This window comes from Tenrec ecaudatus, chromosome 11 (assembly GCF_050624435.1).
Source record: "Tenrec ecaudatus isolate mTenEca1 chromosome 11, mTenEca1.hap1, whole genome shotgun sequence".
In the NCBI taxonomy this organism is placed as follows: domain Eukaryota; kingdom Metazoa; phylum Chordata; class Mammalia; order Afrosoricida; family Tenrecidae; genus Tenrec; species Tenrec ecaudatus.
The window spans coordinates 63,892,596-63,918,876 of NC_134540.1; the positions used below are offsets into that span (position 1 = coordinate 63,892,596).

Genomic DNA, 26,281 nt, shown 5'->3' on the forward strand with positions numbered 1-26,281 from the left:
GCGCAGCACCTCCCACCCGTCCCGCCGCGCGGCTTGACCCTCCGAGCGACCCGTAGCGCTCCTTGGGCCTGGTCGCGGCTCTGCTCCTGATTGGCTGCGTGCGCCACGCTCTTGCGTGCTCCCTGCGTGCGCGGGACGGCTGCCCGGTAGTGGAGATGTCTAGCCGATCCAAGCGGGAGTCCCGAGGTTCCGCCCGCGGGAAACGCGAGTCCGAGTCGCGGGGCAGCTCGAGCCGCGTGAAGCGGGAGCGGGAGCCGGAGGCGGCGAGTTTCCGGGGCAGCCCGGTGCGCGTGAAGCGGGAGGCGGAGCCGCTGCCCGCTCGCGAGGTCCCGGCGCCCGCCTCCTCGGCGGTGCGCGTGAAGCGGGAACGCGAGGCCGATGAGGACTCTGAGCCCGAGCGGGAGGTGCGAGGTGCGCGAGGCCGGGCTGGGCTGAGCTGGGCGGGGGGTGGGAGTCGGGGAGGAGGGGCCCTGTCTTAGGAGGATGCTCCTGGCGTTGGTCGCAACAATTCCGGGCCAAGCCAGTTGTCCCGGCGCTGATGGGGCCTCACAGCGGAGCAGAGCTGCCTTCCGCGGGGTTTTCTTTGGCAAGCAGGTTGCCAGGTTTTTCTTTTGAGTCACCTCTGCGTGGGTTCTAGCGGCCAACGTTCACGGGAGTCGCGGCGCTCTTAACGGTTCCATTCAGGAACCGCTGGTCTCAGTAACCGCAGTTGTAATGGACTTTTTTTTTAAGGCGGAATATTTCCTTTATTGTTGACTGCTAATATTTTACCATGAATAACAGCCTCCTTGTCTAATTGGTTTAAGGCGGGCAGGCACCGTGCTGCACTCGGGTGATTACAGGGGTTGCCTCCTTCAGGTGTTACAGTAGCTCGGAAATGTACGTTTGCCTTAGGCCACGCGTTGGGCTGCTAACAGGCTAGGCCTTGGAGACCGCCAGCCGCTCTGAGAGAAAGATGAGTTAGTCTTGGAAACCCACTGGGGGCGGTTGTACCCTGTCCTATGGGGTCACTATGACTCAATGGCACTGAGTTTAGGGTTTTGTCTTGCTGAGAATTTCCATCATTATCCCCAGGTATACTAAGAGACTCGTCAAAGTGAATCCCAGATGTTTCTTATATGCACATATAAGATCTGATTAGCATGCAGATTATGATTTAGTGTATCTCGGGTGGAAATGAACTAGTTAAAATGCTGGTTTTCCTTTATTACCTTGCATCAACCCCTTCAGAGGTGAGAGCCTGGGTGGGCATCTGCATCCTTAGGCTGTAACTTTCAGGAGAGGGGGGTTCATGCCCTACATCTGAGACTGAGTAACTGAGTTTTGGGCAGGTGGGTTTCACATTTTTGCCTGTAAAGTAGTGGAAGTAGTTGAATTCCCTCTTTGCCTCCGTTTGTGGGCTCTGACGCCTAGCACTCTGTGAGAGGATGAGATTTTGACACATTACCTAGCCTTGTTTCCTAACTGACTTGTTTCCTAACTGATATTGTTTCCTAACTGATACGCTCTCCGAAAAGGAGCCCTGGTGACATAGTGGTTACTCATTGGGCTGCTAATTGCAAGCTGCTCTGTGGGAGAAAGATGAGGCTTTCTGCTCTTGTTAAGAGTTATAGTCTCAGAAACACAAAGACAGCTTCACCCTGTCCCATAAGGTCACTGTGAGTCGGAATCCATTCGATGGCAGTGAATTGAGCTGTTGAGTTGATGCTCTCTGGAAAAGGGCATCCTGCTTGGGAAGAGTAGAGGGTTATTGGAAAAGAGGAAGACCCTCAAGGAGATGCAGTGACACAGTGAATGCAACAATGGGCTCAAACAGAACAATTGTTAGGATAGTGTAGGGCCAGGCAACATTTCATTCTGCTGTGCAAGAGGTCGCCATGAGTCGGAACCAAGTCACTGGCATCTAACTACAAGAACATGCTCTCTTCCTACTTGTCGGAAGTCTGTTGTTTCTGTGGAGTCCAGTACAGCTCCTAGGGACCCCGTGTGTGCAGAAGAGTATAGCTCCATTGGAGTGTACTGCAGCTGATCACTAGGCATGCATCCTGAGACACCATTGGGTGAGTTCAAACCACTAGGCTACTTTCTACCTAGTAGCTGAGTGCCCAGCCCAACCTGGGAATCCTGTTGAATGTTCACCGCTCATTAAGTAGGTGCCTGCCACCTGGGCACAGCCCCTGGTCAGTGAACATGGCCAGTACTGACTTTTCACTGAAAGCTTGGTCATTCAAGTTTGTCCAGCGGTGCCTCAGCAGACCTGCTTCTGAGAAGGCAGTGGAGTGGACTCGGGTGCTACTCAGACACATGTGGGGTCACCAGGAGTTGGTGGCAGTGTGGCAGCCCCTGGTTATCACTTGCTGACCTCTCACAGCCTTCCTCCCCCCCCCCCCCCAACATTGTGCTCCTGGCTTTCATATCCAAAAGGGCTTCAGAATGCTTGTGGAAAATGTCATTATCTTTTCATTACATTTTTCCATGAACAAGTGAAGCCCCCTCATACTGCTGTGTGCTACGTTCTTGTATGAAGTAGCAGTTGCCTGTCATGTAGGCTCAATTCTAGGGGAGGGGAGTCTCTAGCTCTTCAAGACTTCTTAATTCTACCTTGTACGGGTCATACTCTTAATATTTAGCACTCAAATTTCTTGCTAAGAGTTCTGTATGTTTTTGTTTCATGCACGGGGTCTTGTAATTATTTACTACTTCCCTTTTGTGTCATGTATGTGTGCTTGTTGTCCAGTGTTTTGTTTTGTTCGTGCTATCAATGGAATCCTGCAGATGCAGTGTGTCCACAGGCCTTTCCCTTTTGCCCATCATATACTTAGGCTTCATCCACATGAACATTATGGCTATCTAATAGCTCACTGCTGGTGATAGATGCAAACTGGGTTCTCTGTGACAGACATTTGGATGGTTTCCAGTTTGGGCTTTTTCCTACATTGCTGCTACAGATGCTTTAAAATACTGTCTCATGATACATGCATGCAGAAGTTTCTCTGTGGTGTAGAAATTGCTGGGTAAAAGGACCTGCATATTTGTAGCTTCGATCCTGCACGCTATTTCCCACAAGGCTGTCCCGGTGTGTACCACCACCAGCAGGTCTAGAGTACTCCCAGGGGTCTACGTATTCGCCAACCCTTGGATTTGTCTGCTATGGCAGGTAGGAAGCGGTTGAGGTTGAACATCTTTTTGTCTGTGTAAGCCGTCTTCTTCATTGAAGAATCCCTTTTCACAACTTTGGCCCCTTTTCCTCTTGAGTTGTTTGGATTTCTTAGTGATTCCCAGCATCTGTGTGTAATCTGTGAACCATTCCTTGGCCCGTTACCTTTGGTCCAACTCTAGTCTCCTAGTTTGTGTCTTGTGCCATGTGTGGCTTTTCCACTAGTGTTACAAGGCTGCCGGCATAGGAGCTCATCTTGTTTAGTGCCTCCCATTTCTGTGTTTTCCCTGCTATTAGTACTTGACCCTGAGTACTGGGTTCCCTTTATCAAAGGCTGTGGTACTTTTCCTTTCAGCCAAGAATGGCCGAGTGGATTCAGAGGACCGAAGGAGCCGCCACTGCCCATACCTGGATACCATTAACAGGTCAGTAGGGCGAGTGATGAGGGCACCAAAAAGAACAACCATCTACGTAGAAGGTACATGGCACAAGTTTTTTTTTAAATCCCTTCTAAAGCTGCCTGCCTAGAAAATTGTGCTGCTTTCTATTATACTCACTTGTCATTGACGTGATCAGGTTCCACAGACCAGGTCACTGTGAAATCAGCGTTAGGTAAGGCGACCACCCCCAATAACAAAATGGAAGATGAGCACATCATTGACATGACTGCCAAATGACAGACCCCTGAGAACCAAGGTCTGAATAAGTTGACAGGTAACCTTCACCATAGCAGTGTTTCTGAACTAACCATGAGCAACGTTGCTCCCTTCAGCATGAGCAGTGTTACTCTTGCCTTGCACCCCGGCCTTATTCCTGCCGATGTGTGTCAGTCATGCACACGATAGTCGAGACTTTCACTATGGCAAATATGAAGTGTCGGGTAATGAGATGGTAAGTGAGCAGTAGGGCTTCCTTTATTTGGGGAGGCCGCGTGGATGTTGTAGAACAGAGCTGTGGTTTCAGGGTGAGCCCATGTGTGAAGAGCTTTTGGTTCATCTTGAATGCTTGGGATAATAGACCAATGCGTCCCTAGAAATGGTGATAGCAAAATGAAACATGTGTTACGTGCCCAGATATGCCAGGTGCTGTTCTACCTGCTTGGGATTCAACAGACGGAGACCCCACAGAGATAAACGTTGGTCCTAAAGCACAAGTATTTACCTCTTTTCTTGGTCCTCTTTTTTTCCTGACACAGACAACTTAGAATGCTTTTCAGTCTACCTAATAGAACGTTCCACAAAGACACATGGTTCTAGGTAAGGCTGCTCATGTAGCTAGACATGGAGCATCTGGAAGATGGCTTGTGTGATTAAGGTCCTGGATTTGACATTTCACCGCGTCAGTAACCACGTGTGGTTCAAACTCCACACACCACCATGGAGTTGATGCTGGCTCATAGCAGTCCTCTAGGACAGGCCAGAAGTGCCTCTGAGGTTCTGAGACTGTCGTTCTCTTTATGGGAATAGCAAGCCCATCTCTCTCCCAAATTGCAGGTGGTGATTTTGCATGTCTGACTCTGTGGTTAGCAGCCCAGCTCGTCACCACTCTGCCACCAAGGCCTCCTTTTTGTGTGGGTAGTGCCCCTTGATTGGCTAGGGAAGCGGGAAGGGACCGTTACTAGCTAGCGAGAGTTAGTGAGAAGAAATCCTCTTGCCACTGTGGACTCAGTGGCGGTAATGGTCTTTGTCGCTCACCTGCCACGCTCATACTGTTAATGTGACCTTAGAGCAGTAGACCTGTTTGTGGGTGTTCGCCTGAACTTCCCCAGGCTTTCCTTTTACTCTGTGGACAACATTTTCCATTTTTCTAAACATACTTTTTTTTTGAAGAGTAACTATGAATTTTACTAAAAGTAATTTTGATACAAGGGTGTATTCACTCTGTATGCCCCCCTCCCAGTGTTTTCATTTGGAATGCTATTGGGGCCCAGTCCCTTTAGCTCTCCCTTCAGAGAGTGACTGTGAAGGAAGGCTCATGAATATTCGTGAAAGCAGGTCACTGACTGTGTGTGTCGGGCGGACATCTTGACCCTGCTGTGGACTGTGGGGGGTGAGGAGGAGTTTCTGCTCCCACAGTCTATGCAGGTGTTGAACCTTCTTTGAAGAATGCTATTGAAATTGTGGACATAATGTTAGTACTACTTAGTTATCCACTTGGACATCCACTCCTCTTCATTGTCTTTTCCATTGGTTCTTTAGGAGTGTGCTGGACTTCGACTTTGAGAAACTGTGTTCTATCTCCCTCTCCCATATTAACGCATATGCCTGCTTGGTGTGCGGCAAATACTTTCAAGGTAAGTGACACTACATATTGTCCACTTGCTAAGCATTCTGCACTAGGCCCAGGTTTTCTGAGAGTCCTCTTTTTCTCTAGTTTAAATTTTAAAGACAGGAAGCTATTTTCAGGAGTCATGATCAGTAATCCTGATCTTAGTCCCCAGTGACTGTTAGAAACCAGAAGACGGCTCTGTGGGCAGAACCTGCATCGATCTGAATGGGAGAACACTGAATCCTGCGGGAGAGGGGGAACTGATCACAAGGATCTACATAGAACCCCCTCCCAGAGGAGGGACAACAGGAAAGTGGGTGAAGGGAGACATCGGTCAGTTTAAGACATGAAAAAATACTAATTGATAAATTATCAAGGGTTCGTGAGGGAGGGGGAAAATGAGGAGCTGATATGAAGGGCTGAAGTAGAAAGAAAATGTTTTGAGAATGATGATGGCAACATATGCACAACTGTGCTTGACACAATGACTATGTATGGATTGTGATGAGAGTTGTATGAGCCCCCAATAAAAAGATTTTTTTAATGAAATTAAAAGATGTTAGAACTTTCCCTTGAAAAACAAACAAAAACAAAAAAACTGGATCCTGTGACAGGTGGTGTCAGGGAGCCCATAGATTCTGTGTTTCTGACCCTGCCTCCTATGTTTGTGTCTTTTTCTGAAAATCTTCGCTCAAAGGACTTTTTAAAATTTGTTTCATTTCATTGAGACCAACCAAGCAAGCTGTACACATGTAGTAGAGTGGAGGATGTGAAAGAAATAGTAACTACTTGCTCACTCTTGTAAGAAGTCCAGGTGAACACCCACAGCAGTTTGTCAGCCGTGAGAGACCTTAAGTGCAGCGCGCACTGCGTGGCACCGCGGACTCTGAGACAGTAAGCGGTGGAAAGAAAGAAGGCAAGCTCAGTGTTAGAAGTGTCAAGTCCATGGAGGAGGTGGAGGTGGGACTTGAACTTGCAGGGCATACAGGGTGTGAGTGACAAAGGGGGAGCTAGAAAGAATGGCATCATGAACAAAGGTACTTGGGTGCAGGATTATCCAAATTTTGGACAATTGGAAATTGAGAACCAGGGATGATGGACTGTCCTGGGATAAAGGTGTGTTCATCTATATGTGCTGGTGGGACCTAAAAAAGTTCCTGGAAAAGTTCCATTATCTTTTAACCAGGTTGTCCACTAGCCTTTGGAAGCGCCACTGCCTGTGGAATTGGTTTTCCCGGCTAATGGCTTATGCCCTCTGGGGCACAAAGTACCTGGTATGCTCATGTTTTTCACGGAAGGTGGTGATGAGATGTTCAGGTGGGAGCTTTATTTCATGGATGGTGTAGGCCTTTACTTTTGCTGCTGTTAGTGTGTTGTAGTGTTACAAACAGAGGTAAGTCAGGCATGGCCTGTGCCTCTCTGGGCTCTGCCTGCTTTTATAGTCGCTCCCCCTCCTTTACAGGCCGGGGCTTGAAGTCACACGCCTATATTCATAGTGTCCAGTTCAGCCACCATGTCTTCCTCAACCTCCACACCCTCAAGTTTTACTGCCTCCCCGACAACTATGAGATCATCGATTCTTCCCTGGAGGACATCACGGTCGGTGTGCGCGAGGGCCGGGTTAGGGCCGGGCTTCTCTGGGACCTCCCCAGGGAAGGCTTCCTTTTGTGTGGGTAGAACTAGGGAAACCAAGTAAAGGCCTGTAGTTTGCGACCACCTTGCAGAAATAGGGCTGCTCTCCACATGGTGGACTTAAATCTTTAAAAACAAACACACACCAAAATGGTAGTTTATTAATTTAGATTTGGAAGAGTTCTTGCCAGTGATTAAAGTACGTGTCTCTTAGCTGTCTTATAGCCCCTGGGGGTTTCTTTATGGAAGCAGAAAGCCCCGTCTTTCGCCTCTGAACAGCTGTTGGTTTCAAACTGCTGACCTTGTGGATCTCAGCCCGGCACATAACTGCTCCTCGCCCAGGGCTCCGTAGAGTCCCTCGTAGATGGGGTTGAAGCATCTGCGGTATCCCATATCCTGCCCCGGGTTTGGAGTGGGCCTGTTCTCCGAACCTGGGGTAGGGCAGCGGTTAGCAGGTCTGCGAGCCCAGCCTTGTGGTGGTGGCTCTGCTGTGTGACCTGAACCAAGAGTTTGTTGCTCTTCACAGTGGAGACCATGTGAAGTCCTCTTGGGTTTTGGTTAATGTTGAGGTTGTTAATCATTATATTTCCTTTTTCAGTGAGTGAGTCCATATTTATTTCTTTTAAAGGAAGGTATTCAGGGTTTTTGAAATACAGTTTATGCTGTGGAACGTTTACCGGGTTGTTAATAATTGATGTTAACTAGTGAGGAACTGTATTTACAGGAGGATTGAAAGAAAGATTTTTAAAGCAAACCACTGGTGAACTCTGCCCAGTCCATAACCCTTTTGGATGACCCACATAGCTCTCTAGCTGGGAGGACTCTGGTCTCCAGTCACAGGATGTCCCCAAGAGTCCTGCTCTAGGGAAGGAGGCAGGTCCGTGCCTTAGTGGGTAGGTGAGTTGGCTGGCTGTCAGCACACCCCAGGGTGGCCCTGCAGTTCCTGGCAGTCATCTCTTGGTCAGGGAGTTTAGCTCTGAGGGAAGATTGGGATTCAGTGATTTGGTTAAACACAGAAATCCCCTTCTTAGCTTAGCAGTGTGGGGAAGACATGCCCCACATGACCTCTGTCGACACTGAGTGGTGGGGCCGTTTGGAGGGGTGGTCAGAAGTTCGTGATCTATTTGTGTTTTGTCTCTCGCAGAAGTAGCTGTTCCAGCTGAACCTAGTCTATTGAATGAACTGTGTTCCTAGTCCTTTAACAACAATTTCCTTGTGCCTGCAGTATGTCTTGAAGCCCACTTTCACAAAGCAGCAGATTGCAAACTTGGACAAGCAGGCCAAATTGTCCCGGGCGTATGATGGCACCACTTACCTGCCAGGCATCGTGGGGCTGAATAACATCAAGGCCAACGACTATGCCAATGCTGTCCTGCAGGTAGGAGTCCAAGGGGATGTTGAAGAAGAGAGGGTGGCCCGTGGGCAGTGGGGCGACCAGGAAACCGCTGTAGCCTTGCCGAGAGCCGTGGAGTGATCCCCAGGCATTGAGTCTGCTGAGAACTGTGCTTGAGTCTGTTCTGCCGCAAGCTGCCTGTCCTCTAGCTGCTCTAGGTTGCAGCAGGGTTCGTGCCTTGCGGCTTCTTAGGGCCAGAGGGTAGAAACGGTGAGTCTCTTACACTGTCTGCCTAACCCAAGTGAGAACTGGGTATATTCGATAACGTGCTGTCTTAAAAGGGCCGAGGCTCACTGTCTTGACCTCAGATGGCTCCTTCTTGCCGCTGCTCACGGCTCCAAATGGAAAATGCAGAAAACCAGAGTTGTCTTTCGGTGAATGGAAAGTATGAGGTTTTAAAAAATCATATAAACCATATATGCGTGTAGTAGAAAACTAGAAAATGTTGGTAAGCATAGGCATAAGCGAGGAAGTTGACCGGGCAGCCTGTGCCAGGACACTGGCTCTAAGAGGAGTCGGCGTGTTAACGTAGCTGTGAGAGCTTCCAACAAGATGATGATTTTTTAAAAAAGAAAATTGACAGCAGTCCCAGGCTTTGGACAAAATTAATTGATTTTTAAAAGTTGTAAACACAGCCAAGGTTTCCCGGGGAAGCATGTGGAAAGTGAAAGCGGTGTCTTTTGCCTTCCCTGTTGCACCGTCTCCGGATGGCTCACAGTGTCCAGATTCCCAGCCATCTTTAAAACCAGACTCACACATTCAGAACGTTCTGTCAAAGGGCAAGATCATGATTTAGCGGCTGGTCCCCAGATTGGTAGACAAAATTGAACTTGCCGTGGCCTTATTTCCCTACCTCCTGGCCTACAGTCTGATACTCTCTGTGGCCCTGTTACAGTCTGCCTTTGCAAATGCCCACAGCTACGTGTTGTTGTAACGTTTATGAAGTCGGACACGAGTGGGACCTTTGGTGGCACAGTGCTGACTGACAGTTCTCTTGAGCGAAGGCCGTGCAGGCACACCACTAGGGTCTATTAAAGTAACCTGGGTGGGAGGAGCCTGGGCTCCAAGGGGCTCCTCCAAAGAAGCGGTGGGCTCATGGTGAGTGTTTGACTTTTAGGCTCTGTCTAATGTCCCTCCTCTCCGGAACTACTTCCTGGAAGAAGACAATTATAAGAACATCAGGCGGCCTCCTGGGGATATCATGTTCTTGCTGGTACAGCGTTTTGGAGAGCTGATGAGAAAGCTCTGGAACCCTCGAAATTTCAAGGCACATGTCTCTCCCCATGAAATGCTTCAGGCTGTTGTCCTTTGCAGTAAGAAGACTTTTCAGATCACCAAGCAAGGTGAGGAATAAGTTACTCATGTTCTCTGATGTTAGGTGAACAAGACTGGTTGGATGAACAAACTTACTTTTCCCTTTCAAAAGAGCTCCCTGTCTAGTGGGAAGATGGTTGTGTAGAAAGGGGGGGCTACAGCGTGTTCAGTGCTGGTAAAGGAAGCAGGCTACACTGGGGGGCCATGAGGCCAGGACGTCCAGTCCAACATGTGGACATGGGTCGGGGGTCAGAGGGGCGGGAAGAGACCCCTGAGTTTTCAGTAGAGGCAGAGGTAGGTTGGTGGAGAAGAGGGCCATTCAAGATAAGGAGGACGCTGGGCAGAAGCATGGGGGTGCAGGAGCGCTGACTCCGACAGGAAGTGCTGCAAACAGCAGGACCCCTGGATTCTGGGGTGCTGTGAAGGGCTGGCCTGGAATGTGGGGAGGAGGGAGGCTTCTGTCGGGAGTGTGGGTCACAGCTTGACAGCAGTAGTGCGGCAGTGCAGACTGGTAAGTGAAGATGTGGCATCATGGCATCTTTTTAAAAATTAATTTCATTGATATAAAATTCACATATCATACATTTCAGTTGTGCAGTCATCACCACAGTCAATTTTAGAACATTTTCTTTTTTGTCCTCATTATTAGCTCGCCATTTCTCTCCACTTCCTTTGCCAACCAAAATGTGCAATGACAAAATAACAAAAAGCCTCAGTCAAAGGAAAGCAGATAATAAAAGGGAGATCAGATGATAAGGTGCTACATTTTAACCTCACTTAAAAACAAAAACCCAAACTCACTGCCATTGAGTAGAAGCTACTCAGTAGGACAAGGTAGAACCTCCCCTGTGGGTTTCTGAGCCTGTAACTCTACGGGAGTAGAAAGCCCTGTTTTTCTCCCATGGAGTGGCTGGTTTTCAAACTGCTGACCTTTCAGTTAGCAGCCCAACTACCTTCCTGTTCCCCCTCCCCCATCTTACACCTCTCGTAACAATCCACACATCAATTGTATCGAGCACACTTGTACATATGTTGCCACCATCATTTTCTAAACATTTTCTCTCTACTTGAGCCCTTGATATTAGCTCCTCTTTTTACCCTCCCTCTCCCACCCTCGTGAATCCTTGATAAATTATATATTATTATGATTATTATTATTTTCATGTCTTATATCTTCCGCTGTCTCCTTTCACCCATGTTTCTGTTATTTGTCCCTGGGTTGGGGGGTGGGGGGGCAGCTTATACATCGATCATTGCAATTGGTTCCCCCTTGCTCACCCTTCTACCCTGTACTCCCATTACTGTTCCTGAGGGGTTTATCTGTCCTGGATTCTGTGTCGAGATCTCTTGTCTGTATCAGTGTACATACTCCGGTCTAGCAGGATTTGGAAAGTAGAACTGGGCTCATGATAGTGGGGGGTGGGGGGAAACATTAAAGAACTAGAGGACAAGCAACCATTTTGATGCGAACCAGTGGGGTTGGAATGGAGACCCAAAGCCCATCTGTATACAGTTGGACATCCCCTCACAGAAGGGTCACAAGCAAGGTATGAGCCAGTCCTGATGCAGTGTAGCACCACATTCCTCTAGGCCAGTGGTTCTCAAGCTTCCCAATGCCAAGACCCTTTCATACAGGTCCTCAGGTTACAGGTCCCCAACCAGAACATTATTTTTGTTGCTGCTTCATCACTGTAACTTTGCTCCTGTTAGGAATTGGGCAGCCCTGTGAAAGGGTTACAGCCCACAGGTTGAGAGCAGCTGTTCTAGGTCTTTAATGTTTCCTTCTCCCCACTGTCATGACCCCAGTTTTATCTTACAAATTTGGCTATACCAGAGCATGTACACTGGTACAGATAAGAGCTCTCTACACAAAGTAGCCAGGACAGATGGACTCTTCAGGAACAACGACAGTAGGGTAGAGGGAAGTGAGTGAGATAAGTTGAACCATGATTGACATACAATCCCCCACCCCAGGGTGACAAACAACAGAAACGTGGGTGAAGGGAGACAGAGAGGATGTTGTAAAGTATGAAAATAAAAATAATTGATAAATTATCCACTGTTCACTAGGGTGGGAGGGAGCGGGGAGAAGAGGAGCTGATACCAAGCACTCAAGTAGAAAGAAAATGTTACTGGAAATGATGATGGCAACATATGTACAAATGTGCTCGATAAAATTGATGTGTGGATTGTTTAGGAGAGCTGTCAGAGCCTCCAATAAGATGATTTATTAAAATAAGAATAAATAAAAAGAAGACCCAGAGGAAGTTGTGTGTTTTGTCAGTGCTGTCCTGCGCCCTGACTGCCTCGTCCGTTCTGTGACCGTGTTTACAGCTGGAGCAGCCTGACTCATACCCGCTGTCCACCATCTGCAGTGACCCTGTCTCATGGCAGGTCTTTCCTAGCCCTGATCTATGGGGATGTAATGGTCTCTGGGCGTCGGGGCTTCACTGTCACCCGTCGTCTGCTGCAAACTGGCTGTTTGGAGTGTGAAGTGTAAGACCGCTCTTTCCTCCAGATTTGGGTATTGTCATGTACAATCTTTGCGTCACAGCAGCTGGTCTCTTGCTGCTGTGTGGACTTAGCTGATACCTCACTTAGATGGCTGTTTGTTTTAAAATCAGCTTTTGAACCAAGGAGCCATTTAAAATTTTTTTTTAAACATTTTATTAGGGGCTCATACAACTCTTATCACAATCCATACATATACACACATCAATTGTATAAAGCACATCTGTGCATTCTTTGCCCTAATCATTTTGAAAGCATTTGCTCTCCACTTAAGCCCTTTGCATAGAGTCCTCTTCTTCCCCTCCCTCCTCGCTCCCCACTCTCTCATGAGCCCTTGATAATTGATAAATTATTATTTTGTCATATCTTGCCCTATTCGGCGTCTCCCTTCACCCCCTTTTCTGTTGTCCGTCCCCCAGGGAGGAGGTCACATGTAGATCCTTGTAATCGGTTCCCCCTTTCCAACCCACTCTCCTTCCACCCTCCCAGTATCACCCCTCACACCCCTGGTTCTGAAGGTATCATCCACCCTGGATTCCCTGTGCCTCCAGCTCCTATCTGCGCCAGTGTACATCCTCTGCTCTATCCAGGCTTGCAAGGTAGAATTCGGATCATGGTAGTTGGGGGGAAGGAAGCACTTAGGAACTGGAGGAAAGCTGTATTCTTCATGGGTGCTACGCAGGAGCCATTATTTCTGATCGCTGGGCACCGTGTGATCTCTTCACTACACAGTAAGTGCTGTAGCACCAAGTCCCCCGTGAGCGCTTCCTGAGGGTGAGTCTGGAGCAGGGCAAGTGAGGGCAGGTTCTGTTTTCATAGCATTACCCCACCTGAGGGGTTAGTTAGAGGGCATGTGCAAGAAGGACTCCTCGGCTTTTAAGACTCTCTGGTATCTAACTCAGGCCCTTGAGGTGTGACCCTAGTGGACACAGTAGTAACACAGTTCCATCGCAGCTGCTGAGGCTGTGAATATTTTATGGAAGCAGGCTGTCTTCTTCGTCTAGCAGAACACCTAGGTTTGAACCACCAACCTTGTGCCACCAGGGCTCCTTCAGCTACTTAAAGGAAGAATAGGTAGGAATCCAAGTAGGTAAGGTAGTAGATAATAGGAGACACTTTGGGATGGATAAGGTCAAGATTATGTATTCTAGGTCAGGTGTTTTTTTTCCTCCATAACTCCCATTTATTCCCAAAAGAACAGAAGCTATTAGATTACTTGAACACTACTGATGGTGCTTGGCAGTTTCCAAGGTGACCAGTACGACCCTAACCTGAGCCCCTCCCTCGCGTGTGTGCTGTACTGTTGTCAGGGCCCTGGAGACGGTTCGAATGCCCAACAGCAGAGTGGAGATCCTGTCTCTCAGCCGTTAACAATGCTTGCAGCCACTGCCTCCGTCCTGCTGGTGGAGGCTCTTCCTCTTTTTCTGCGACTCTCTGCTTCACCAAACGTGAAGTTCTTCTCCAGGAACTGGTCCCTCCCGATACCATGCCCAAGAGGCGTGAGCTGCAGCTTGACCATCCTCACTTCTAAGAGGCCTTCTGGCTGGGCATCGTCTGAGACGGTCTGCTCCTTTTTCCTGGCAGCCCCACTGTTCAAAGGCATCCGTGTTCCATGCCTCCCCCTTCATGGCCTGGCTTTCACACAATGGCTTGGGTCAGCTGCACCGTAGTCTTCAAAGTGACATCTTTGCCTTTGAGCACCTTAAAATTGCTTTACAGCAGATCTGCCCATTTGCCAAGTCAGTGACATCCTTGATAATTTGGCAAATTTTTCTTTATAGAACTGCCTAATTCCCATCTGTTAGCTTGGCTAGAGTATCTCCTGTTTTTAGAAATATTTGCTGCTTTATCACCTCTCACCTAGACACAGATTTTTGTACCAAGCTGTGCTGCATCAGGTGTGAAGGTTTGTTTGAGAATGAGTGATTTTAGGAGTGGACTGGTCAGTGTTAACATTTGCAGAGCTCCACCGACGATCTTGGACTTGAGGTGGACGTTGGGACTGTAGCTTCTTTGAGAGCATAACTGCTGGTAGAATTGCAGAAAAATCAGGGTCACCCCACACACACACACACACACACACACACTCCCAATAAACCTACCTAGTTTCTCTGATCACAATGACGTCCCCAGCAGTTACTTTGTCACAGCGTAGTTTCCCCCACATCTCTGAGACCTAGTGGGGCATTCTTTACCTAGTGCTCCGTCTTGCTGTGGTTGGATAAGGCGTTGTATGTGAGGGGATTAGAAGAGAGTCCTTGTGGAGTTAGGAGGCCTTTGGTGTCGGACAGGGTCTTGCGGGGGGAAGTGCACAGGCACGGGACTCCAGCCTCTGGGGACGAGGGAGAAGAGTAGCATTTACTCACCAGTCGGTTTATGGCAGTGATGCCTGCAAGCCTCCTGTTAATACAAGCACACAACGTGGGCAGTGTGTTATCTTGAATATCCCAAGTCCTCCAGGGAAATATCTCAAAGGAAATAACAGGCATACAAGAGACAAAAGGTGCTAATCGCTCCTTCAGCTTAAGGAACAAAGGAAGCGGATATTCTTAGAGATAGGCATCTGCAGGAGACAATTGTACATTAGCCTTTGTGGGGGCAGAGGGGCTGTTGAGCCTGGACGGTGTGCACTGGGGCCGTGGAGACATGCCTCTTATGAGAGCTGGCAGCCATGCCCTGTGTCACAAGGGGAGAAGACCACGGACACTTTGGTCTGGGTCCCTCGTTTCCCACACGTTGGACTTAGGGAAATGAAATTAACATCCCACAGTCGACGCGATCTTAACTGAGTGGGCAAAGAGGAAGTCGCATTGAGGCGGGTATTAGTGAGTGAGGAAGTGCTATCTGGGCCCTGGGCTTCTAGGCACACACCCTCCACGGATCGGGTGTCACACACACGCTGCTTCCCAGTGAGCCTGGTGTTGGCATTAGTTGCCTTTTCGGTCTTGGTGCTGGGTAACAGCTCCTTCCTGCCCGTCCCGGAGAATCCTGTGAGCCGGGGCAGGCAGGTAGCTGGAGCCGTCTCGACAAAGCGGTCGTTCTCCTTCATGGTCGGTCGCCTCTGGGTCTGAGGCACAGGTCTGGGGCCGAGTTGATGGCTTTAGGTTCTCCTGTGGATCAGCGCTGGGCTCCATGCAGAACATTCTCCCTCGGGATGGGAGGAAGCCTCGTTGACATGCAGTGTGCACATGACTTAACCTTGCTTGTGGAGAGTGAAGAGGGCTTGAAGCACTTGCCGATGAAGGTCAAAGACAACCACCTTCAGTATAGATTCCACCTCACCATGAAGAAGACTCAAGTCCACATCGCTGTAAGAACTGTCCTGAGTGGAGAAACACTGACGGCCGTCACGGATTGCTTTATTCTCAACTAGGTTAGGTTTGCGGGATAGTTTACGTCAGCTCTTGCTTCGCAGCGCTGAAGGAGTTGACATGGCAGAAGCACTTTTGTAAACCCAAGTGACTTTTATGAGGGAAAGGGAGGTTTTGGGGTCTATAGCCTCCAAAAGTACACACTATTTCTGGGCAAGCATGCAGGGGCTGTGGGAAAGTTCAAGACTGAAAATGACCATTTCAGGGAGCGTGGGAAAACACATGGAAGGAATGCAAAACGGGGGTCAGAGATACCGTGTGGAGCCAAGAGCAGGAAAACCCAAGAGTGAGCGGGCCGCGAGTGGGCATACAGAGGTGTGCAGGCGCACGTGCGAGGGAGGAGGCTCACCCTCCCCTTGCAGCACACACCTGAACTTGAGAAGAGTGAAAAACAGTGGGGGGAACCTTGACCTGCCTGTGGCTGGCTTTTATATCCACTGGTTAGGGAGGCATAGCTCAGGGTATTGGCTGAGTTTTAACACACTTGTGTGATGTCATGTGCCTAGATTGTGGCCAGGTTTAGCTTCACCTGCACCTATGTGGCCCTAGTCTGCGCATGCTCAGTTTGGATTCTTCCGTAGGTGTCTAATGGGTGCCTGATTTCCCTGGTCCCCTGTATTGTGGCCCTTGGCAGGCATTTGGGGAGACAACCCCCTCCCCCCTCTCTGTCCCTATTCTGGCTACCTAGCAGAGTGTCAGTCCATGCCCATGGAAGGAGCAGCCAGGTCAAATGACGAGTTACCTTGGGCAGAGCTGTTGCACAAGTCCTGTTTCAAAGATTCAAGGCAAAGGGACCAGGTTGCGGACAAAGGCGTACCTGACCCAAGCCAGGGTTACTGTCCTTGTCCATGTGCATGTGAGAGCGGACAGGGAATAAGGAGCACTGACATCAAACTGATGAGGCCTTTGAACTGTGGTGTCGGCAGAGTCTGTCGAAAGCCCCGCACACTGCCGGGGGGAATGGACAAATCTGTCTGGGAAGAAATGCATCCAGAAGTGAGGCTGGTGAGAGTGCGTCTCATGCATGGGGAGAGGTCTCTCTGGGAAGGACATCACGCTTGGTAAAGGAGAGGTCATGGAAAGTCCTCGGAAAGATGGGCTGGCTCTGGCTGCAAATGGACTCAACCCTGGCAGCCTGAGGATGGGACGGAGCAGGCAGTGTATTTATTGTATGTGGGTGGTTTTTGAGTCAGCACCGACATGAGGGCACCTCACGACAACCCAAGGATCCGCAAGCCCCGATGAGCAAGGAGTGGAAGGCCCAAGCCGGATGGAGGTGACTGGCCCAGGGGCAGAGTGGTGTGGCCAGAAAGGAAGGAGGACAACTGGGGCAAGGTTTGGCTAGGTCCTGCCGCCCCGCTCTGACTTGTCTCACCCCTCCCTTTTCCCCCAGGGGATGGTGTCGACTTTCTGTCCTGGTTCCTGAATGCCCTGCACTCAGCCCTGGGGGGCACAAAGAAGAAGAAGAAGAGTAAGTTCTGTTGCTGGGAAGAGAAACCACCTTTGGTTTGCTTCCTTTAAACAGCCCTGTGGCTCCCGTCCTTTCGCACTCACCATTCTCTGGGTCTGCCTGTGTGTCCTGGTGGGCTGTGGAGGGGGTGAAGCGCAGTCCGAGCTCTTACGCACATGCCCCAAACGTTGCTCCTGGATTGGCCACTCTCTCCAGTTTTGTTAGAATGTGGCCATGGTTTGCACTAAGTGGAAAGGGACACCCCTATGCCCTGGATATCCTGAGCCGGTTTTAGGCAGGGGGACTGAACAGCATGTTCTAGACTCCCAGCCTCCTGTCCTCGTGATAATTTGTGTGAGGAGGTTTGCCTGGTCTTTAACTTGAAGGCCAAACCTGGTGAAAACTTGGTTCCTCACCCTGAACCTAGACTGGGGGCAGTGCTGCCGGCCTCTATGGCAGGTGCCCAGAGCCTCTCAACCCCTCAGCCGTCTTGTTGAGGTGAGGTAGTGAGATGTTTTCCTTGAGTGCCACTTTGCACTACTAGCTAGTAACTGCAGAGCGAAGGGGATCCTCTGGGGCCCTGATTAGTGACTGTTGCCCTCAGTGTGACGGCACTGGTGGCTGTATCTTGCTGTGTCCTTCTCCGGTGTGTTCCTTCCACCCCTGCCCAGTGTCTTCAACCTGTGCTTGCCCTCAATCCTGTGCCGTGTCCTGCTGTGCTCTCTGTCTCATTGCTTTGGGTCTGATCTGTCTCCCTGTCCGTCGTTTCCTTCTGCGTCCATTGCCGCCTGGGCATTGTCTTCGTCCCCAGGCAGCATGTGCTTCTGAGACCTGTTCTCGTGTTTCCCCAGGCGCTGTAAGCCACTCATCCATTCAGAGCTGCGGGCTTAAGGGAGGGGACGGGGTAGATGTAGCGTTGTGATTTACACAAGTACAATGATCAGGAGGTGGCATACATGTTCCGCAGGGGAACAGGTGCGTTTATGAGCTCTTTGGTTCTTGTGCTGGAAGGTGATGACTGACTTCCAAGACTTAGAAGTTGTGCATGTGTTTGGAAAAGGTCTTCACCCTTACCGAGTCTGATTTCTGTTTGTGCAGCGATCGTGACCGACGTTTTCCAGGGGTCCATGAGGATCTTCACCAAAAAGCTCCCCCACCCTGATCTGGTGAGTGGGCCGGGCCTTGCTCTGGGATTGCTTAGTTCTGCCGGAGGCATTTAGGGGAGATAAGCGATCCCTTGCCAAGTGAAGAGGTTCTACAAGACCTCTGCCAAGGAGCAGGCCCCTGGGGCTCCCACTGCTTGTGTTCTGGAGAAATTTGGAGGCTGGTTGGAGTTGGCCACTGGGGGGTGCTGGTGTGTTTTCAGAAGGCTCAGGTAACACTTTCTAGAAGGTGTGCCTGTGCCAGTCAGACCTCTGAAGATGCAAGGCACTGCCCCTGTGTTGAACTGAAAGTGCCCAGCCCCGGGCTCTGGGGCTGTTCTCCTCAGTCACTTGGGAAAATGACGCGACTGTGAATGCCTTCAGCCAGGGTTTCTTTGCGGCTGTGTTGGCTCCCTGCTGCTCACCTCACCCTCAGCCTCCTTGTCCGTCGCCGACTCTCTAGCCCGCGGAGGAGAAGGAGCAGCTGCTCCACAACGATGAGTACCAGGAGACGATGGTGGAGTCCACCTTCATGTACCTGACGCTGGACCTGCCCACCGCCCCGCTCTACAAGGATGAGAAGGAGCAGCTCATCATCCCGCAGGTGCCGCTCTTCAACATCCTGGCCAAGTTCAATGGCATCACTGAGAAGGTAGCTCATTTGCCTCTGCTTTTCTTTGTAGCCTTGAGACCCACACATGCGTGCAGTACGTTTACTATAAGTGCACAGTCGCTGTGGGCTGCCTAGACCCCTGGGTATTTCCAGATGGTTGCTCCCTCCCTGTCATTCTCGGCCATCCCGGTTACGCTTTCTCTGTCGAGAAAGGAGGGGCGAATATAGGACAGTACAAATGCAAAAAAGTAGAAAAGCTTCCATCTTTAAGAATGGGCATCGGCCTAGAGTGGGTATGCGTTGGGCTGTTGCCACAGGTCGGCAGCTGGGAACCTGCTGCTCCAACCGTGAAGAGTGACAGGCTCAGACACCCGCAGGGACAGGTCTGCCCTCTTGGTTGTGACACAGATGACTGAGTTATGTGGAGCTAGATCAGTAAGGACGACAGGAAACACTTTCAGTTAATAAAATAGGTTTCCCCACAATATTACCCCTTATCAAGTTAAAACAGACTTTTAAAACTATTTTCTTAGTTTAATTCCCTCTTTTATGTTTATAGACTTGTAATTTTTTTGAAGAGTGTTTTATTTTATTTGAAACCTGTATTTGAAACTTTGTCTATTCCTTCTGTGCTCATCAAGGTTCTTTTGCTTTCAAATGCCAAATTCCAGTAAAGACCTAGCTCAAGTAGAGGCATGTTATTGGAAGGAAAAAAGAACGGACTCTTCCTGGCCTTGGGGAGGACACAAGCTAGAGGACTGGGCTCGCACACATGTGGTCTGTGGGCATCCCTTGCCTGCTGTCACTTGTTTCTTCAAATAATAATAATTTCCTGGTCCTTCAATGTTGCTTTACATTTATTTTGACTTAGTGTTTCTCCAGTTAGTATAAGCATAAATGTTGGTATATGCTCCTTGGAATTATCGTTCTTCAGCAAGTTTGCAGCTGTAACAAATTACACACTGCAAACAAGTGCGCCTTGGACACCAGTGACCGCCACTAGCAGTGCTGCTGTCACCACCCCCCCCCCCCACCCGCTGCGCTCCTTCCTCTCCGAATGTGGTGCTGGTCGCCCTGGAGCCAAGCTCAGATTTCCCCACCACTGAGTCTGTTGATTTCTTGGGAAGGCTTTATAAGTTAGGTTCTGCCCACATTGAGATAAGAATCTGTTTCTATCCCATTTTTCAGTGGTCTGAGATAATTAGAATAGTGCTTCTTGAAACCAGCCTGTTCTTAGATACAAATGAAGCGAAATCTCTTGGTATTTACTTGATACTTAAAAGTTACAGCTTTCTGAAATATCATTCATGTCATACGGTTCACCTGTTAAAGTGTACCATATCAGTGATATTGATGTATAGCCATCGTCACACTCAATTTTAGAACATTTTCATCACACTCAATTTTAGAACATAAAAGAAGCCCACCGCCGCCCTACTCAGCCGCACCCTCCACCCCGAAACAGTCTCTTTTCCATCTCTAGATTTGTCTGGTCTGAACATTTTTATATCAATGGAGTCATTTGCAAACTGGCTCCTTTGCTTAACATGTCTTCAAAGATAACCCACATTTAGAACATTCATTAATACGTCATTTTTTTTGTGACTGATTAAAATTCCATTTTATGGATAGGAAGAGTGTCCTAGTGGTACATTGGCTAAAGTGCTTGACTGCTAACCAAAAGGGTCAGTGGTTTGAACCCACTAGCTGCTCTGAGGGGAAGATGGGGCAGTCTGCTGCCTTGGAAATGCCCAGCTTTGGGAATGCTACTGGCCAGCTCTCCGTCTTGCAGGGTTGCTATGCATTGGAATCACCTGGCTGTGGCAGTTGGTTTTGTTTTGGCTGAGATGGCTATGTCGTCTTTTATTCACCTATTCACCAGTTGGTATATTAGGGTGCGGGGGACAGGGACAGTGACTCACTTCTTCCCTAAGTAATGGTCCACTTTAGGAGCCGGTGCTTGGTGAATGGAGGCAGCAGTCCCCGTCTCCATCTCAGTTGATGTGGAACCTCGGTCCTGTGAGCTAGAGCCAAGATGGTTGGGGTCTTGGTAGTCTCGGCAGTGTCTTGCCCTCAGTGGAATTTCAGTCCCGAGTCAGGATTTGAATCAAAAAGGGAGCCCTGCGTCTCATTCCCACTTGCGCAGGGTTTAGCCTCAGCAGTAGGTAACTCAGAGATGGGAAGTGCTCACAGAGACAGTCCTCTGCAGGGGCTGGGGAGTGAGGCACCCTGTGGTCTTGGCTGCACTTGTCTGGAGCCCAGTGTCTTAATTTGTGGAACAGGGTGTAATACAGTCTTAGTTCAAATACCACAGATTCCCACTTAAAAAAATTATTTTATGGGGGGCTTATACAATTAAAAAAATTTTTTTCTCCCAGTCCCTGGAGGCAGGTTCATGGTGCTCACTCAGTCAAGCCCGAGGTGGAGTTAATTGTGCTTGCTTGCTAATGCATATAGTCATTGTCAAGGATGTTTTAAAGTGTGTGTGTCCTGGCTCACAGTGTCCTGGGGGAACTGAAGTACACTGTCAGCTCCAGAACTCGGCCTGTAGAGGGCGGGCGACGGCACCGCCCTTCTCGCGCTCGGGATGGTTGGTCTCTCACTCCTGCCTCTCTGTTTCTGCGGGTCACCCTTTACAAATTGCACTTGTGTCCAGGACAAACAGACCTCTGCTCATGGTCTTCTGAGCCCCAGGGCATGTCCTGGGTTCTCACCACTGTCCTTCATGCACTCAGTGGCCGTTGGGGAATGTTGCCATTGACCAAGAGTCCTGGAATCGTGGAGTGGGAAAGAGGGTGGGAGGTCGGTCACCAGCTCTCCTCAGATCCCCTCAATGTAAGGGACTCCTCCCAGCTTCAGCAGTATCAGATCCTCAGTGTGCTCGTGGGGCAATCATGGTTCTTAAGGAGCTCTGGTAGAGCTGTGGGTTAGGCATTGAACTCGTAATTGAAAGGTTGGTGGTTCAAACCCACCAGCTGCTCCTCAGAACACAGATGAGGCTGTCTCTTCCTGTAAAGATTTAGTCTCAGAAACCCTATATAGGGCCAGTATGAGTCAGTTGACTTGGGTGGCAGTGGACTTGGTTTTGGGTTTATCATGGTTTCCCAAGGGTCCCTGGCGGTGCAGTGGCTGAGTGTCTCCAAAGTCCAGACCCACCCGCTGTCCTGCAGAGTGGCAGTTTGCTGCTGTGAAAGATCACACCTGTGGAACCCTGTGGGCAGTTCCCGGCCTTGTAGGGTCACTACGCATTAGATTCGGTGTGACGGCAGTGGGCTTTGATCACTGTGGTTTTAGTCCCACAGTTGTGGAAAATCCTTTTTTCGTTGGACACGGTGCTCCCCTGTCGAGGAGGGTCTCCATGTTAGTCTGGTTATCGTCCAACTATGTCATCATGTGCCGGAGAGGGAGCACCATCGGCCTTAGTCAGGTGGCTCATTTTAAACCAGTGACTGACTTCGTGTCTGGGATCAGGTGACTTCTGAATTATAAGTGCAAAGTAAAATGACAGTTAAAAAGACTAAACCAAGACGAAGCAAAAAACCCCAAAAAACAAAAAAGCCCCAGCAGTGTCCCTGCTCCAGTTCCAGCGCTAATCCGTTACTTTCTTTTCTCTTTAGGAATATAAGACTTACAAGGAGAACTTTCTGAAGCGTTTCCAGCTCACCAAGCTGCCTCCATACCTCATCTTTTGCATTAAGAGATTCACCAAGAACAACTTCTTTGTGGAGAAGAATCCAACCATTGTCAATTTCCCTATTACGTGAGTGATACCCAGGTTTTCTTTTTCTCTTACGGGGATTAAGACTGGATCTCTTTGAGTATTTTTGTATTGGGCTCTCTCCATTACAGATGAGAGGGAACAAATCTACCTGTACTACACTGTTACAGGGTTTTAAATGGAAAGGATTACAAGATAGATGTTTACCTCTGGAAGCAATCTCCCTTTCACGTCTTTGTCCTGTTGCTTGCTGGGAGTGCAGGGAAGAACAGTTGATGAAGGAGGAGTAGAGCAGGCTTCTTGAAAGCCCCTCATACGATAGTTCTTCTCTTTTACCTGGTCAACTATTTACCGGCCCAAAGGCTGTGTTTTTCCTAAAGTTATATAGTTAACATAGTCTCTTAATATTTATGTGACTCAGTCTGTTTCCCAACTGGAGAAATTCTTCAAATTCTCCAAAACGTCATCCTTTTTCCCACGTGCTGTAGCTACTCTAGGTTCCCGAGTCGGTTTCCGGTCTCTTTCCCCAGCTAGAACGAGGAAACTGTGGAGGGACAGGCTAGCCAGGGAGCCCTGGGGCGCTGGGCTGGGTGTGTGGCTGCTAACTGCAAGGTGATGGCAGTGTGTGTAGGCCAGTGTCCCTCACCGCACAGCCTGTCTAACGCCCTGGCTGTGTTTCTGTCTCCACTAGAAACGTGGACCTGAGAGAATACTTGTCTGAAGAAGTGCAGGCAGTCCACAAGAACACCACCTATGACCTCATTGCCAACATCGTGCATGACGGCAAGCCCTCAGAGGGCTCCTACCGGATCCACGTGCTCCACCATGTGAGTGGCCCGGAGGGGGGGGGGGCAAGAGCAGATTCCCTTTCTTCAGCATGGCCGCGGGCAGTTCCTTCAGCCTGCCCTGGCTTGGACCCCGCAACTAATCAGAGGTCGGCATCGTCAGACAGTGGTGTTTAGCGTTACCTGCACATTGGCCTTTCTTGGGGAGTTTCATTAAGACTGAGGTTTTGAACCAGGGCAGAGGTTCGGGGTGCTGCTCAGCACCTGACACTGCACAGGGAAGTTGCTCTGAAACCTCTATTGTCAGTGTCGAGGTGAGCAACCCTGCATGGGAGCAGCGGAGGGGGGGCCGGGGCATGGCGGTGGTTCAAAGCTCCCTCCGAGCCGGGTCTGTGCAGCCACGGCTGAGGAGCGTCTCTTGTTAGAAGGGCCGGGTTTCAGGTCCCGCCTAGTAAATAAGAGTCTGTGTTTTAAGAAGATCCTTAGATAGGTCTGAAATCAGGTTTGTGAAGCACTGGTCTAACGTCTCCCTTTCAGCTCAGAGCCTGTTACTGAGTTTATGGCCTGGAAACACACCTCTGAGAACGAGTCACTGGGCCTGGGGGCCAGGAAGCCGGAAGTGGGATACAGGAGGCTAATTTTAGGAGATGAAATGTGTGTGGTTTTTTGAAATAGTTTTTTTGGCCTATAGTTTACGACGTAGCGTACAGTTTAATCATTGGGTCATATTATAAAGAGTGGTGTGGTCATCACCGGAATCAGTTCACAACATTTCCTTTTCATACTCACTGTTGTTAGCGTCCCACTTCCCCCAAAAATGTGTGTGGATTATGGAACGGAACACTGATCATCCGTAAGTCTCCCCCAGTTCGCAGTAAAACCACACCCACTTTCCAGATGATGTCCGCGCCATCTTCTTAGAGATGAGGACACCTGGGCCCAGAGCGGGAGTCACTTAACCTGAAGTCAGTGGGGATGGGATTGGAACCCAGGTGGAGCCCATTCTCAGAAACAGTTCTTGAGTCATACTACGTGATTATGAGATTTCTTGATGACAGCTATGTTCAGAAATGTTAGAAATACCTGGAGATCTGTGGTTATGTCTTAGAAGTTCAGATGGGTGAGGTAGGTGAGCTTCCAGAAGTACGTCTGGCACATGTAGATGCTGCTTTCTCCACAATGTGGGGAGTGGCGCATGATGTGAAGCGTTTGTGTTAAATTTGTGGAGCAGAGGACGGAGGCTGGGATGATGCAAACGTCTGCCACGGACCCTTTCTCTTGTGTACCGTTGCCTTTGTTCTCCAGAGCGGGGTTAGGGTTGCCCATTGTAGGCTCTTCTCCTAAGGGAGGCATCTTGGGTGAGGAGTCGAGAGGGCTTCTTACATTCTCCTGAAAAGGCATACAAGTGCTCAAGACTCCATCGTGCTTCAAGGAACTGAGATCAACTCATCAGAAATGCTAAGTGGAACGACACCTGCAGAGGTCACAAACCTCTTAACTTACGACTCTGGAGAGTCATGGTCTAGTGCTGCTGCTTCTGATGGGACCCCTTTATCCTGCACCCCTGCTTTTAGCAAACAGAGTGACCCTCACTCGACTCTTTTTGCAGGGAACAGGCAAATGGTACGAGTTACAAGACCTCCAGGTGACAGACATCCTTCCCCAGATGATCACGCTGTCTGAGGCGTACATCCAGGTGAGCTGGGCACAGACTTAGTGGAAGGGTGAGCGCTGAATAGGCCTTCATGGGTGGTGCCTGGGGCCAGTGAGAGGGGTGCTGTGGGAGCAGACAGGCTGGAATGGTAGGAGGAAGTGAGGTCCTGTACCCTAGTTAGAAGGGTGAGCGGGGACCGGGTTATGTGGCCTTTGGGTTTAGCAGAGATTTTCAGAAAGAGAAGAGCAGGGGGCCAGCGAGATTTGCAGGAGCAAAGAGGGATATGTTGACCAGGCCACCTGGAGCCGTCCGTCTCTGAAGTCTTCCCTGCTCCCCAGGCAAAGTTAGCTCACTTCTCTTGGTGACTCGACGGCACTTCCTGCAGCCTGCTTTGGCGTGCTGGCTGTCTTCTCCACCGGATTGAGAGCCCGTGGAGAACAGTGCTGTCGTTGTCTTGCTGTGAGCCCTACACTCTGGGGAAAGAAGATGGGGAGACAGCTTTGTCTTCTCGGTGTCCGGCTCGGGCTTGGCAGGGACCCTTTCTAGAAAGGGTGTTAGGAACAGGGGATTTCTTCAGAGTGAAGAAAGGTGGAAAGGACAAGTTGAACAAAGATAATTTTCTGAAAGGTTCGGCATCACTTTCAGGAATCTTGGTAGGTACGAAATGTGTATATAAGGGTGTGAAGAGTTTCTATTACCTGGTACCGAGGATATTGAATAATAGACTTCTGTGATTGAATGTCTCTGAGACCAGCTCCTTATCACCTCCTGTATGTATTTCTTACAGATTTGGAAGAGACGAGATAATGATGAAACCAACCAGCAGGGGGCTTGAAGGGTGAGCCTTGGCCAGGGCACACAAGCTGCAGTCTGTGCATCAGAGTACGGGGCTTGCCAGCTCTCTGGGCAGCCTGGCACTCTGGGCCCTGACTCACCTCAGAGCATCAGTGGGCCGCCCTCCCGGGTGGCTTTGTGCCGTCACCTACAATTTAGTTAGGTTGCTCCTCCAGCCCCTTCTGTGTAGCTCCTTTCTAGCTGCCGCGGGCCAGCACTCTCTTACAAATGTAGGTAATTTGTTTCTGAGTCGCTGGGCGTGTCTGAAGGACATGGTAATTTCCTCCAAGCCTCAGGATTCTAGGGAGAAGAGCTCGAAGCCAGTAACATCTTTTTCCATCAGTTACCGGAATATGAATTGCCTGTGGGTCCCTTGGTTTCTTAATGTGTTTTTGGAATGGAGTAAATATTTTCCTTTTTAAACTAGCCTCTTGTTTTG

The 26,281-nt window shown here is 49.5% G+C and overlaps 1 protein-coding gene across 1 annotated transcript; it reads left to right on the top strand.

Moving 5' to 3' along the window:
- Positions 1-120: 120 nt before the first annotated feature.
- On the top strand, positions 121-26,265 carry USP39 (ubiquitin specific peptidase 39). Its single transcript, XM_075563090.1, has 13 exons — positions 121-411; positions 3,513-3,582; positions 5,356-5,450; positions 6,888-7,024; positions 8,283-8,435; positions 9,568-9,793; positions 17,040-17,117; positions 18,195-18,262; positions 18,702-18,890; positions 22,469-22,611; positions 23,261-23,396; positions 24,964-25,050; positions 25,796-26,265. The coding sequence occupies exons 1-13, from the start codon at positions 156-158 to the stop codon at positions 25,841-25,843; spliced, it is 1,686 nt and encodes a 561-aa protein (XP_075419205.1). The 5' UTR covers positions 121-155; the 3' UTR covers positions 25,844-26,265.
- The last annotated feature ends 16 nt before the right edge of the window (positions 26,266-26,281 follow it).